Genomic DNA, 12,712 nt, shown 5'->3' with positions numbered 1-12,712 from the left:
TGTTTGTAGACAAAAAATCTATTGTAGGGCTTTTATTCCTTATACCAGAGATTTCTCTCACACTTCTACTCTACACCACGTCAAAACAAAATACCCCGGGTGTCCACAGACCCCCTTTGCAAACCACTGCTCTATTTCACACTGACATTGAACACTGAATTACGGCATCAGGGACCTACTTGTTATTTAGTATGATTTGTTAACACATTTGCTGGTACCTGTTGTTACTCTATTGTGTATTTTATGTGTGATACATGTCTACTTGTGTGTGGTCATATGTACTGTAATTTGGGATAAGCCAAAGATAAAATAGACAAAACAATCAATGAATCAATTAAAAATCAGATAGTACCGCCTCCATGGTCATCTGGAGGTGTAGATAATGAGTTGCCCATGTAATATTTATCAGAATGGGTTTTTATCACCTCTTCTTGTTTGTGATGTGCTTTATAATCCGATCTGAAAATCCTTTTGTGACATCTTTTCTAACCAAATCATAAAATACTGCAGCCACCCGTCGAAGTGACCAAAATGATACCCACCTTAGCTGCCACCTGCCATTAGACACTGAAGCAATTTAGACTCCGATACCATAGCAGCTCCTTTGGGTTTCCATGACAACACTTATGAAGCCCGACTCCTGACATTAGTAAAGGCAGCCACCGTGTGTGCATGTGCGTGTATGTGCGTGTATGTGTTTGTGTGTGTGAGTGTAGATGCCTCAAAGCAGCTCCAAGAGGCCATGTCCTATTTGTCCTATTAACATTTACTGGGAGATAACAGCAGTGTTGAGCCAGCCCCTGTCTATCACTTGATGCCTCTCATATACACAGCTCAGCATCCAAACGAGCAGACTGTGAACTAACTGGGAGCAGATTAACTGATTAACTGGTGCGATTATTTTGTCTTTAACACAACAGCACTTGTGCCATCCAGAACAATGTGTTACATCATCTCATAGACAGACTGTGAAGTTGCCAGGCAAGCAGCAGGAACAGAGGAGGAGTGAGGCATGCTGATATGAACAGGGCTATTTTAGTCGTCTAGGTCTTGAGTTATAGGCACTTTCTGGGTTCAGACGATGATAGCTGTGACAGCAGGGTCCTCTGTGATCACTCCCACTCTTCAGAGCATGTTGAGGAAAAACATCTGATGTTACTTAGAGATATGAGCAACTGAGACAAAATGTGAGAATGGGAAGCAACTAAAGAATTCACATTGGGTTAAATGCGGCAATGTATTTATACTTGATTCCTGTACATATTTGATTATGAAGCTGTGACACCTTGATTAAAATCAAGCATTATAGAAGCTCAGGGAAGTTACAAACTAACAAGGTGTTACGGTTGTGGTTTAGGGTTAGTTATAAACAGATGAATGTCATAGCTAGAATGGCACTCAGTGCAGCACCTACACCATGGGCCCAACAATCCTACACATTATTGTCTAATTCCTAAAGTAGAATTATACAAGAAAACGTGATCCGTTAACCTGAATTGTTTATTTACCATAAAAAGAGAGACAGAATTATTCCTGGTTCTGCTCCTTAATCCGGATCTGCTCCAAATTTTAATAAAATCTTCCATGTTCCCATAAATCTCGTCAAAAAGTTTTGCTCAATCCTGCCAACAAATACATCAATAACCAGACAGAGATGAAACCAGAAGGGCACTCAGAGAGCTCCACCATGGCTTTATCACCACATTGTATACGTATTGAGTTCAGATACATTTATTACTATGTACTTGTACTTCTTTCTTCAAAGAGTTAACATAAAACACAGTAAGCTAAAATATCTGATATAGTCTGATATAGTTAAATGGAACAAACCTAAAGATTTGAACGTATAGACCCACACAAATATTGCTATGGTTCTTGGCTCTATTTGCTATCATGTAGTAACTGAATTAAGATCACCATTGTAAGATTTTCAACAAATTCACAAAATCTGTGGAATCTAAATAATTATTAACCAAACTATTAACCTAGCACACTAGAATATCATTACTAATTGAAAATTGCGTAATCTTGCCAATAGACAAACAGCAATGGCAACATAACCTCCTTAGTGTAAGAAAACTAAATGCTCCTTTCTGGAGGTGAGGAGCTTTGTTTAGGTTGTTTTTAACAGTTGTTGAGTCATCTACGCCGTTGATGTAGTAAACATGAAAGAACAACACTTAACTGCTGTTCATAGGAATTTATGATCCTGAGTTGTATTATCTGAACCTGTAGCCCTTTGCTTTATCCAGCTCAGACACTGAACTCCGACAGTGGTGTGACAGAACCTTTACTTATTAACCTAAAGTAATCAGATATTGACCATGACTTTTATCCTCCCTGACATTCTTTAGTTGACTATAAAGATACTTGGTCAAAACTTCAGGACATAACTTCCTTACGAGTCTAATTAAAGACAAGTCTGTCATGTTCAAGTAACCACAACGTGTTTTTTATGGCAAAGTTGTATTTAAGAGGAAGCAGGGTTTACCACAATCTTGGGTCCTTGGAGGGACATGCAACTAGTTGTGAAACAGATTGTTGCAATCCTCTGCAATCACAAATGCTGATGTAGTAACAGTTTGGGAGGTTTCCTTTCCTGAAAGTGTAAAATAGAATCAAATAGAGAAATTATTTTTCATCATGAGATTTGATACGGCAGAACGTTGATTACAGCAGTTTTATAAACTGTAGCAGGAGGTGCTCAAATTTATACCCACAAGGCTGATGCAAACCGTAGGTGAGCCACACATGTATAAATAGTCACAACACAACAACACTACTTTCATTTATTACACATGGTTAAGTCCAAAGTACTTTTATTTGCCTATGTATGTGAAAGATTTGCTTCACAAATAAACCTGCCTTGTTTTACAATGAAGGGTTATCTGGATGTGTTTTGCGCTGCAGCTGGCATCACATATTACGTACTATGACAATGTCAACACAAGTGACGCCAAGGAATCCAGCGATGTCATTTACAAATAAATCTCAATTAAATAAAAAGTGAGTGCTATATTTGCTGTATTGTATTTACTGCAGGTAGAAGGCGGTTTTATTAATGTGTTAGTATTAATGAGCACCTCTTCCTTATCCTCTTCTTCCTCACCAGTATTGTATCTGACCGCAACAACAAGAAGATGCCGCTGGGTGACGAATGCCATGAGTGGAAAAAGAAGACCACAGATGTGAAGGAGAACTATGACTTCAAAGAGATCCTGGGAACGTAAGTGTGTCACTGCCGGTGGCAAAAATCTCCTGTGTTTCAGCTTCGCATTACAGCGTTTTCACACTCTGGGAAACATCGCCTTGGTTTAAATTATGGGTGCGTGGCTTTTAGATATTTGATGATGCATATCATGCATATTTGTTAAATATTATAATTTTTTTCTTTCTGAATAGAATTTATCAAATCATTATGAAAGTATTCGTGTGGATGGTTATGGGCGGTAGTTGACTGGCCATTAATTTGATACTGTGCATATATACTCCTGACAAGGTTATTTTTTTTAAATGTGTTGAAAGTTTATTTAAGCTGGGTTACCCCTGACTGTTTGTTTTTCATGGAAGAACTGGTCGGCTATAATGTCACAGCTACTTTTCTGCTGTAGTTGAAACTCAAATAATCATTATTCTTATTATCAGCACATTAAACAATCATTAAACCCATTTAGATGGTCTTTTCAATACTGGTAAACTTTTCTTTTACATTCTACGTTTATCTAGATTCTACAATGTTTTTGAGTACAGGAGTTGTCTGCAGGGATGTGTCTGGAGCATCATAACAGATATTTGTCAGAGTGTCAGGGCCAGGCACAAGAAAAATGGGAAAATGAAGATGTTTTTCTTTAATTTTAAATTTTTTTTATCAAACAAAATCAGAGGAAGATTTGTTTTGCATTTCCAAAATAAAGTGGTTGTAAATAATGCCCACTCCTGGTCCATGATGAAATCAGCTGCCAGAGTTCCATCTCTCAAAGTTTGTGTGATTTGCTTGTGGCACAATCTCTTCAAAGACCTTGTGTTTATGTGCTAAAAAAGAAAGAATATTCTTGTTACTAAAACTGATTCTGAAGAACGATTTCATTCATTCATTTACACAATACATTTAGTAAAGGAAGTCATACGCAGTAACATTAGTAGTTTGATATATTCTCATAAGTTTAACTTAAATTTTACAATCTGGCTGTAAAAATTCCTCTGGTCATTTTTTAAATAGGATTATTTAGTAGTGTTCAGTTTGTGCAGCCTAATGTAATTAAATCTAATATCTCTGTAGTAAATGTTCAGTAGTAAAATAGCACTGCAGTATATCTTCATGAAGCTTGTAATGCTCCACTTTTTGTTTGAACTTTCAAAATTCCTCATAAGGAAATGCAGTTCACAGTGAAGCAGCACGCCAAAATATACAACCTCATAAATTTACTACAGAGTTGAGTCACCACCTCTGACACAGCGTCAACCAAAACTGAGCATGAAACACTCGATAAAGATGAGTTATTGCGGGGCTGCTGCACTGATTATATTAGACTACATTATCATTAAGGACAACATTTAATAAAAACGGTATCACAGGATCTTCAAAGGGCAATGACACATTTTATTAGACATAAGAAATCAACAACATGAAGCTACGCTGATCAAAAGAGTAGTGTCACTGTGATAGTTATCAATGTGAAGTTTTATGATTCAATTCCCTGAGTGGTGCTGATAAGGGGGGGAATGGCTGCTTTGTTATTGTGAGCATGAGTGGAATTTTCGCCAAAGGATAATGAGAATGTGGTTTGGTATGTTGTTTCACACAACCCCAAAAGCCTGACTGGCTTGACTGGGTTTTCACGTAGGACAGCTCTTTTTACCTCTTTCCGTTGTGTGGCTTTTTAACTGGGTTGTGGCTTTTGCATTCGTGTTTTCAATTAAAGGGCTCCTATGAGGTGGTAGTTCAATATAATGACGTTCATCTGTGGTTGTTTCCAGTATTGGGTGTATGCTGGGACAAGTGCTGATCAAAACTTCATTTTGATAAAAAGGGTTTCAACATGGAATTAAATTAATAACCCGTGTGAGACCATGTAAGACAGTGTTTGCCTCATGCAGGACATTTAGCAGGTTAAGTCCAGTATCAGCAGTATTTCTGAGGAGAATTTTATTGGAAAATGCTGCTGAGGTATTTTGCCCGGTGTTCTATGTCTTTCTGTTGTGGCTCCTTAGATGTTGGTCTTCCTTAATCTGTTTACTCAGTCTCAGTATCCATGATGTAAATCCAGACATTTTAAGATTGGGGGTTAGGTAAATAGTAGCTCTGTCTCAAAATGGTCATGGCTTAGTTTTTGGAATGCAATATATCCTTACATCTCCCAAGCCTGACACACTGTATATGGCAGTTTATGCTGTGTGCAAGTGAGTAGGAAAACCATTACTAATTTGGCACTAACAACAATAGAGCACATTCCACCAGCAATACATTTCTGTCCTTGTGACTTCCTGCTGGGGTTAACTTGGTCCGCATGTCTAAATGGTTCCATCCCAAAGTGAAACGTCTGCCCAGTTTCACCATGGCTGGCAGAAGCAAGTTGGATCCTAGTTTGTTCTCTAGGAACACAAAGCACAGATAAATGTCACTTTTAATCCCACTACTCTTTGGGCTATCAGGCAGGATGTTTATCAAAGGTGTCTGACACCAAGCACCCTTTACACACACACACACATCCTTGTTGGTGTAGGATTAAGCTTTGTGAACACCAACTGAATCCAAGATTAAACCCATGCTTATTTTGTGAAGTTGTAAAACCTGTAGCCTCTTAGACACAGATGACACCGATGTATGGCCACTTACCGTCTTTAAACTTCTAACTTCTGATTTAAGGGAAACCTAACACAGACAAACATTTTATATTAAAAGTCATAGATGAACAAATATATAGCGATCATGCTATATAAAAAAAATGACCTTAACTGTTTCTAGCTCCCTATGTGCACAATGACAAAAAGTGGAATAGGAATATAACATCAAATTGATCTAATAAGTGCACACATGAAAACCATCATTCCTCCTGTTCTCCACCTGCCCACGGTTCGGTGCAGAGCTTGTTTATAGAGAGATCACCAGCTCACCGCATCACTCAGCTGCGTGCCTCGTTCCTTTTTGCCATTGCTGGATTGTTGTCTTGGTAACAACAGGAGACACTTTCCATAATGGACTCAAACAGTCACTATGGAAACAAAGTTTTTGATTTGCTATTAATAATCCAGCATCGGGTAAATTGTGCAAGAGATAAACTTGCTATCTTTTATAGGAAAATACTGTAAAAAGAAAGGGACACATGTTTCTCTAGATATGCGCTCATGTGTCAGACCTCCCTCACGGACCATGAAGGACTATAACTGCTATCAATCACCTCATAAGGGACATTTTCATTATCTTTTAAACATAGAACTCCATAAAACTCCTGTCCTGAACCAACACAATAAATTCAGGTATTAATAACCCATAGAGTATTTGTTATGTTTAATTAAGATAAATACACATGGAAAAAGAGCATACTCACATTCTTATATGGCTCATCACTTACTAAAGTATGCTATAAGATTTGTATTTTTTTTCAACAATAATATGCAATGACAAAATTGTCAGTGCATGTTACCATATGAAAAATACACCATTTGTAACAATTAGTTCTCACGTTTCATTATTTCTTTCAAATGTCTTCTGTAACACAATCGTCGTAGATGTTGGCATTTTGACTTGCATACCACTGACATGTCCCGGTTTGTTTGGTGAATCTCCAGCTGCTGCCACATGTCTTTGTAATTAAACCAGATGGGGATTAATAATGCACAAACAGGCGACAGCACTTTCACTGCAATCAACTCAAATCCTCTCTTGCCGTCCTTCTTTCCTCATTTTCTCTTACTTACGTTAATCTGTCTATCCGGGCCCCCCCCACACCTCTCTTTTTCTCTCTGTGTTTGTTTCTGTCTCCGTCCAACCCATCTCTGTCAAAACCACGTCCCTACAGCCAGAAATCCAGCTCCATTCTGGCTCCCCATCCCTGTCACCTGCTCTGTTTCCTGGCTTCATGCTGTGTTCACTGTGGAACAGACATCCCGGTGTGTCCTGCCGCCCTTTGATTTTCAGCTTAAATTAAAGCTTTCCTATCGTACGGGTACACAACTGAGGACACACAACTCTAAGACTGATCCTCCTCTGGGTTATTGTAAATAAGACAGGTGGGTTTATTTTACGAACCAAAGCACATGATATAAAGGACATGGTGCGTTTAGGGTGTGTCCAAATCTACTTTGTTCTTGTTCTGCACTACACGCTATAGATTTGTACATTTACCCTGGGTGTGTTTTGCACATGATATGCAATACAACTCCCACTCCCATAGAAAACCAGGTGTATTTGCACCTTTGCAAATTTGCTATTATAACGGTGGGTATGCCAGGTAGTAAGTGAGATAGCTTCTCTGCAGAAGAAAGATTTTCACTATTTATAAGAGCAGATCATTTGTGTGTGTGTGTGTGTGTGTGTGTGTGTGTGTGTGTGTGTGAAGCAGTGTTTTATGCAACAGAAAAACCAGCTTTTTCTCATCAACGTTAAAGAAAGGATCTAAATTAACCTATTCTATTACTACTTTAATTTTCATACGGCTTTGCTGAACTTTCCTTGGCTTTTTTCCCAATATTGATATACTCTACTCTGTCCGGTGTATGATGTTCAGTGTGTCATCCTGGCTGGTTGGTCACATGATCGGAAAACTGATATTTCCTGTGTAATTGCTGTAGCTCTGTTTATATGTCACCACAAACAGTTATTAGTGTCCACTCTGTCCAATATCCACTGTTCAAATTCATGCTGGGTTTCCATCTGTGAACAACCAGCTCACAGGTCTGTGATCAATGTAGCCACTGTGGATACATAGAATGTCTGTCCTTTAATATTAGTGTAACGATAACAATATAAAAACTAATTTATATAACACTTTTCTAACAATAGAAGATGAAATGATAAAAGCTACTACAAATAATATCAATCAATAATATATCAAAATAAGCCATATATAAGAGAGAAATAAAAAATGACTAATCGTAAAATAATTAAACGAATCTGATAAAATAGGGGTTGCAAGAATGCCATTGTCTGAAAATGAAAGTGCATTTATAAAAAATAAACTTTAAGAGTGATCCGAAAGAAAGAGTTCTAAATTCAATAAAACAATTCTAAGCAAATCGTCTAACCGTTTAATTTGGAAATGTTTTCTAATAAATTAGATTAATGTATACTGCTTATTTGCAAATTCCTTTTCAATCCCTTTGCCCTCATTGCTTTGTCACAGCTGTATCGATGTGGATATTTTTACATCAGGTCTGTAAACAGCTCTTGAGTTTTTCTTTCACTGTTCCCACACTTAGCAGCAGACTTCAAGATTTCTCGACCCATGACATTGGCCATTTCGCCTTTCCTGACTTTTAAATGGCTGCACATGTTCTCATGCCGCGAGCAGTAAAGGGGGAAACTCTCTAATGCTTTAACCCAGAATGCATTTTAAAACCCATTGGGGACGGGACAACATGGGAAAGAGCGCGGAATCATTTAAAATCATTAGGGCTGATGGATTGTCCCCTGCCTGTCTCTGTAAGTTATGTTGACCCTGGTAGCCCAAGCACTCTCGTATGACCAGCTATTGATTTGGGGAGAATAGTGTGTGCGTACATGCATGTGTGTGATTGAGAGAGAGACAGACCGAATGAAAGAGCAAATAAAAAAGATATGTTTTTGGTATTGTAAATTTGTAACTGATTGTTGTCTGCCTCTCTCTCCCCGTCTCTCTGAATGAATCTCAGTTATTTTTGATCCACTGAAGTTTCTCAGACATCACAAGTGAGCTTATCATCCACATTGCCTATATTCAAAATTCATTGCCTCTATTCAGGAGATAGATAAAATAGAAATATTTTTAGAGCTTGATATTTCCATTAGACAAGCGGTGTCTGAGTATAGGTGTTTCCTCGCTGATGGTTCAAATCTTGCGTGCGAGAATCCAGCAAGAGTTTTTGTTGTTTATGACATGTAAACGGTCGTCTGGCTGGAGAACAATCTGGTCGTCAGAAGAGGAACCTTTTGCTCCACTTGTTCCCTCACGCTCGTGCCTCTCGGCTACATTATAAAGGTTTTAACACTGATTCACCACTTTGTCTGAGGGCTCTCTGTTTCTGAGTGGAAGGTTCAATAACTCTCACGTGTGTGTGTGTGTGTGTGTGTGTGTGTGTGTGTGTGTGTGTGTGTGTGTGTGTGTGTGTGTGTGTCAGTGTGCACAAGACTATAGGGAACACTATATATAGGTTTATGTGATGCTGTGTCTGCCTTAGTGTCAAATGCATTTGAATTACAATGATGACATAAACAGTTATTTATAGACCGCACTGAAAGATGTTATAAAATATCCCGTTGCTTTGACAGTTTGTTGAAGATGTTATTACTGTATGAACTGTATTATCTTAATTACAAAGATTTTTCTGTACAATTAGTGGAACTTGCTCTAATACAGATCCTCTGACCAAAGATACTGCATCATTGAAAGTGTTTTAACCACAAAATTTGGACTGTTTCAGAATTTGTTAAACTCTGTTTTTTTTTTTGGTCGAATCGGTTTAAGCAAACTCTCATGTCAGGCTACAACAGGACAAACTTTCACTCTCAGGGCTTTATCACCCTGTCAGACTTCTCTATATGTTACAGCTATTCAACAAACAAAACACACAGTTCATTTGTACATGTCTCAGTAGTGTGTTGATGAATTGTATGTGTTTGGAATACATGAAATGCATGAAAACAGTCAGATGTTACAGTCCGTAAACGGAGGCACAAGACAGAGCAGCGTTTTCTGTGAGTCATCTACAATAATCAGGCATTTAAAGGAAAATTGTAATTCAGTACAGCAGCTTGGGGACGATCTGACCTTTTCTCATTTCACATTTCACTTCATTAAAACCACCATCTACAAATGTCTGGAGTCACTGGAGGGGATCAGCTGAAATTATCCTTCATCTCAAAGTAGAAGTAATGTTTCTCCTGCCAGAGTTTCCAAAATTGTAGGTTTGTGGTTGCAAGTTTCTGAGTGTCATTCAAGTGAAACAAATATTAAGGATTGTGTGGAAGGTTGTATCCTATATGAAACTGGTGTTTTATTACTCCTGCATTTTTTGTTGACCAACATCCCAAATCATCCCCCAAAAATGCACAATAAATGAATGATGTATGGGGCAACACAGTTTTTTTGTATGGAGTGTGCATGTTGTCCCCTCGTTAACATGGATGTCCACTGGGTACTGAGGCTTCCTCCCACAGTTTGAAGACATGCAGGTTGGGGTTAGGTTGATGAAGTAAAGAGACTCTTATTATGTGTGAATGGTTGCTTGTCTCTATCAACCCTGTGATATGCTGGGACCTGTCCAGAGTTTACAACGCCTCCTGTCCAATGTCAGCTGGGATTGGCTTCTGTCACCCCCCCATGACCATTACAGGATAGAGGATCATGGGATATAGATAATCGATGGATGGATTTGCATGATATGTTATGTTTTGAGCTCATTTTAAGCAATATCTTCATCCCATACCAATAAGAAAACCACATTACTCTGCACTATACCCCTGAATGCTTGGTTGCTTTGCTTCCTGATTCCCAGATAGTGAGCGTCCCACTATCAACATGCTTTCATGTCAGCACGCGATTCAAAAATGTAGTTGAGTTGTAGCCACGAAGGAATTCAATGCTTTTCTGGGTGGTATTTTTATTTCTTCTTCATTATTCAGTGCTTGTCTGAGTGAACCAGAATCAAATGAATTCAAAATGATGATGAATATAGTTCGAAAAAAAGGAAACAGCCACCTTTCTGGAGCAGATGAGTCGCTCAGCATGAGAGCTGTCCCACTTCATCTATTTTTCATCTGTCTCTTCCTTAACTCTCTCTCTTTATCTATCATTTAACACGTCATATTTATACAGTTGTATTAGTGACATGTCTTATCACAGTCTCACTTGTCTTCATCCTCCCTCTAATGGCAACGGCCTGTCTAGAAATCTAAAAATAAATACTCTGTCCTTGTTTTCCTTTTCTTAAATTTGTTTCTTTGTCTTAAAGGTCCAGTGTGATCGATTTAGTTGAAAGGGATCTACTGGCGGAAATTGAATATAAAATAATCCTAGTGATGTTATCACAAGTGTGTAATTAAATTGTACGGATTGTTGTTGTCTTTACATGAAAATTATCCCTTTATATTTAAATAGTTTATACTTACATCGTGAGACGGTCCTCTCTAAGGAGGCCGCCATGTTTTTTACAGTAGCCCAAACTGGACAAACTAAAAACCTTTTGAGTTTTTATGACAACTGAAGTCTACCATGGTTCTTCACCATGTTTGGAAGGCGGGGTGAGGTGAGGGGTATTCCACTGCAACATGAAACTTCACCTCTCGATCTCACTAAATTCTACACTTTGAACCTTTAAGGTTTTATTGTGACTGAGCTGTTGGATGAGAGGGAGAGAGAGATATAATACCTCCCTTCATTAGAGCGGAGGAGGCACACACTCCTTTGCGGGAACTCAAAGCACAGGACAACATGTTACTGTGTCTGCCCTCGTAATTCTGTCCCAGACGCAGATAAGACCATACAGGTTATGATTAAGACTTGTGACAGGCTACTATTTCTCTTCCTCTTCCTCCTCTTCTTTTTGATTCAGTGCATAGACATTCGTATGCTCCTCACCATAAAAAGACACATTCCAGAAATACCAATCAACAGAGCCGCTGATAGATTCTGAGAATAACTACACATTCTACACTCTGAGGCTGCAGCGATCGACGGAGTTAAGCTATTCTTTGGAAAAATGACAAGTTGGAACCGTTACCAAGTCTGACCCAATCCTGAAAATCCACCCCTGCTTATGGTACCCTCAGCCCTTCAGCTCTGCCCTGACCTAATTCTCATCACAGCTCAGCTCAGCATGGCATAGCCTGCAGTTCCTCGAATACACACACACATATATTTGCCCACTGCCTGGCCCAATTATGCAACCCCATCTGCACACAGCAATATACCCCTCCCCTAACATTTTTAAGTCAACTTGCAGGCTTATCATGACCATCTTCCCACAGTCTTTATCCATTGTCATAATCCCTTATTATCCATATCCCATACTGGAAAAGGTTTCCACATATCAGCTAACTGTCTCGAAAAGACATTCCCTGTTTTGTTTTTTTAATCTCCACTCACAGAGAGCCTCAGGGAAGCATCCTCTTCGCTTTGCAGCTTAATTACACAAATATACATTCAATAGGGACTTTTTTCAAGTAGATTCAAAACTGAAGAAAGTTTGATTTATTATTTTTTTAGGATTCAGTGCTTTTAGTTGTAATAGCTAAGCTTTGTAAGCAGACAATTTACTGAACGTTCACCACGGAGCAATATTCTCCTTCCATTTGTTGTGTCTGCTGACAAATTCAAGTCAAATGTCTCCACCAATCCCTGAGCAGAATGTTTTTGTTATTATTGATATTAATAATTCAGTCACAGTAGTTGGATGCAGTGAAGTACATTTACTAAATTACTGTACTTAAGTAAATTTTTCATGCACCGGATTTATTTTCACATGTTCACATTGTTTTTTGCATTCTTTAAAGTGATATATAACGAGAGGGGAACTG

The 12,712-nt window shown here is 38.5% G+C and overlaps 1 protein-coding gene across 1 annotated transcript in view; it reads left to right on the top strand.

Moving 5' to 3' along the window:
• Positions 1-12,712, top strand: part of camk1b (calcium/calmodulin-dependent protein kinase Ib) — a 35,936-nt gene that overhangs the window by 4,424 nt on the left and 18,800 nt on the right. Inside the window, exon 2 of the mRNA XM_061069440.1 lies at positions 3,113-3,226. Within this exon, the coding sequence (XP_060925423.1) occupies positions 3,141-3,226 (86 nt within the window). The 5' untranslated portion in view covers positions 3,113-3,140. The remainder of the gene's footprint in view (positions 1-3,112; positions 3,227-12,712) is intronic.

The sequence above is a fragment of the Limanda limanda genome, chromosome 4, assembly GCF_963576545.1.
Source record: "Limanda limanda chromosome 4, fLimLim1.1, whole genome shotgun sequence".
In the NCBI taxonomy this organism is placed as follows: domain Eukaryota; kingdom Metazoa; phylum Chordata; class Actinopteri; order Pleuronectiformes; family Pleuronectidae; genus Limanda; species Limanda limanda.
Note: the sequence above shows the minus strand (reverse complement) of the source record. Positions and strands in the feature narration are given on the sequence as shown.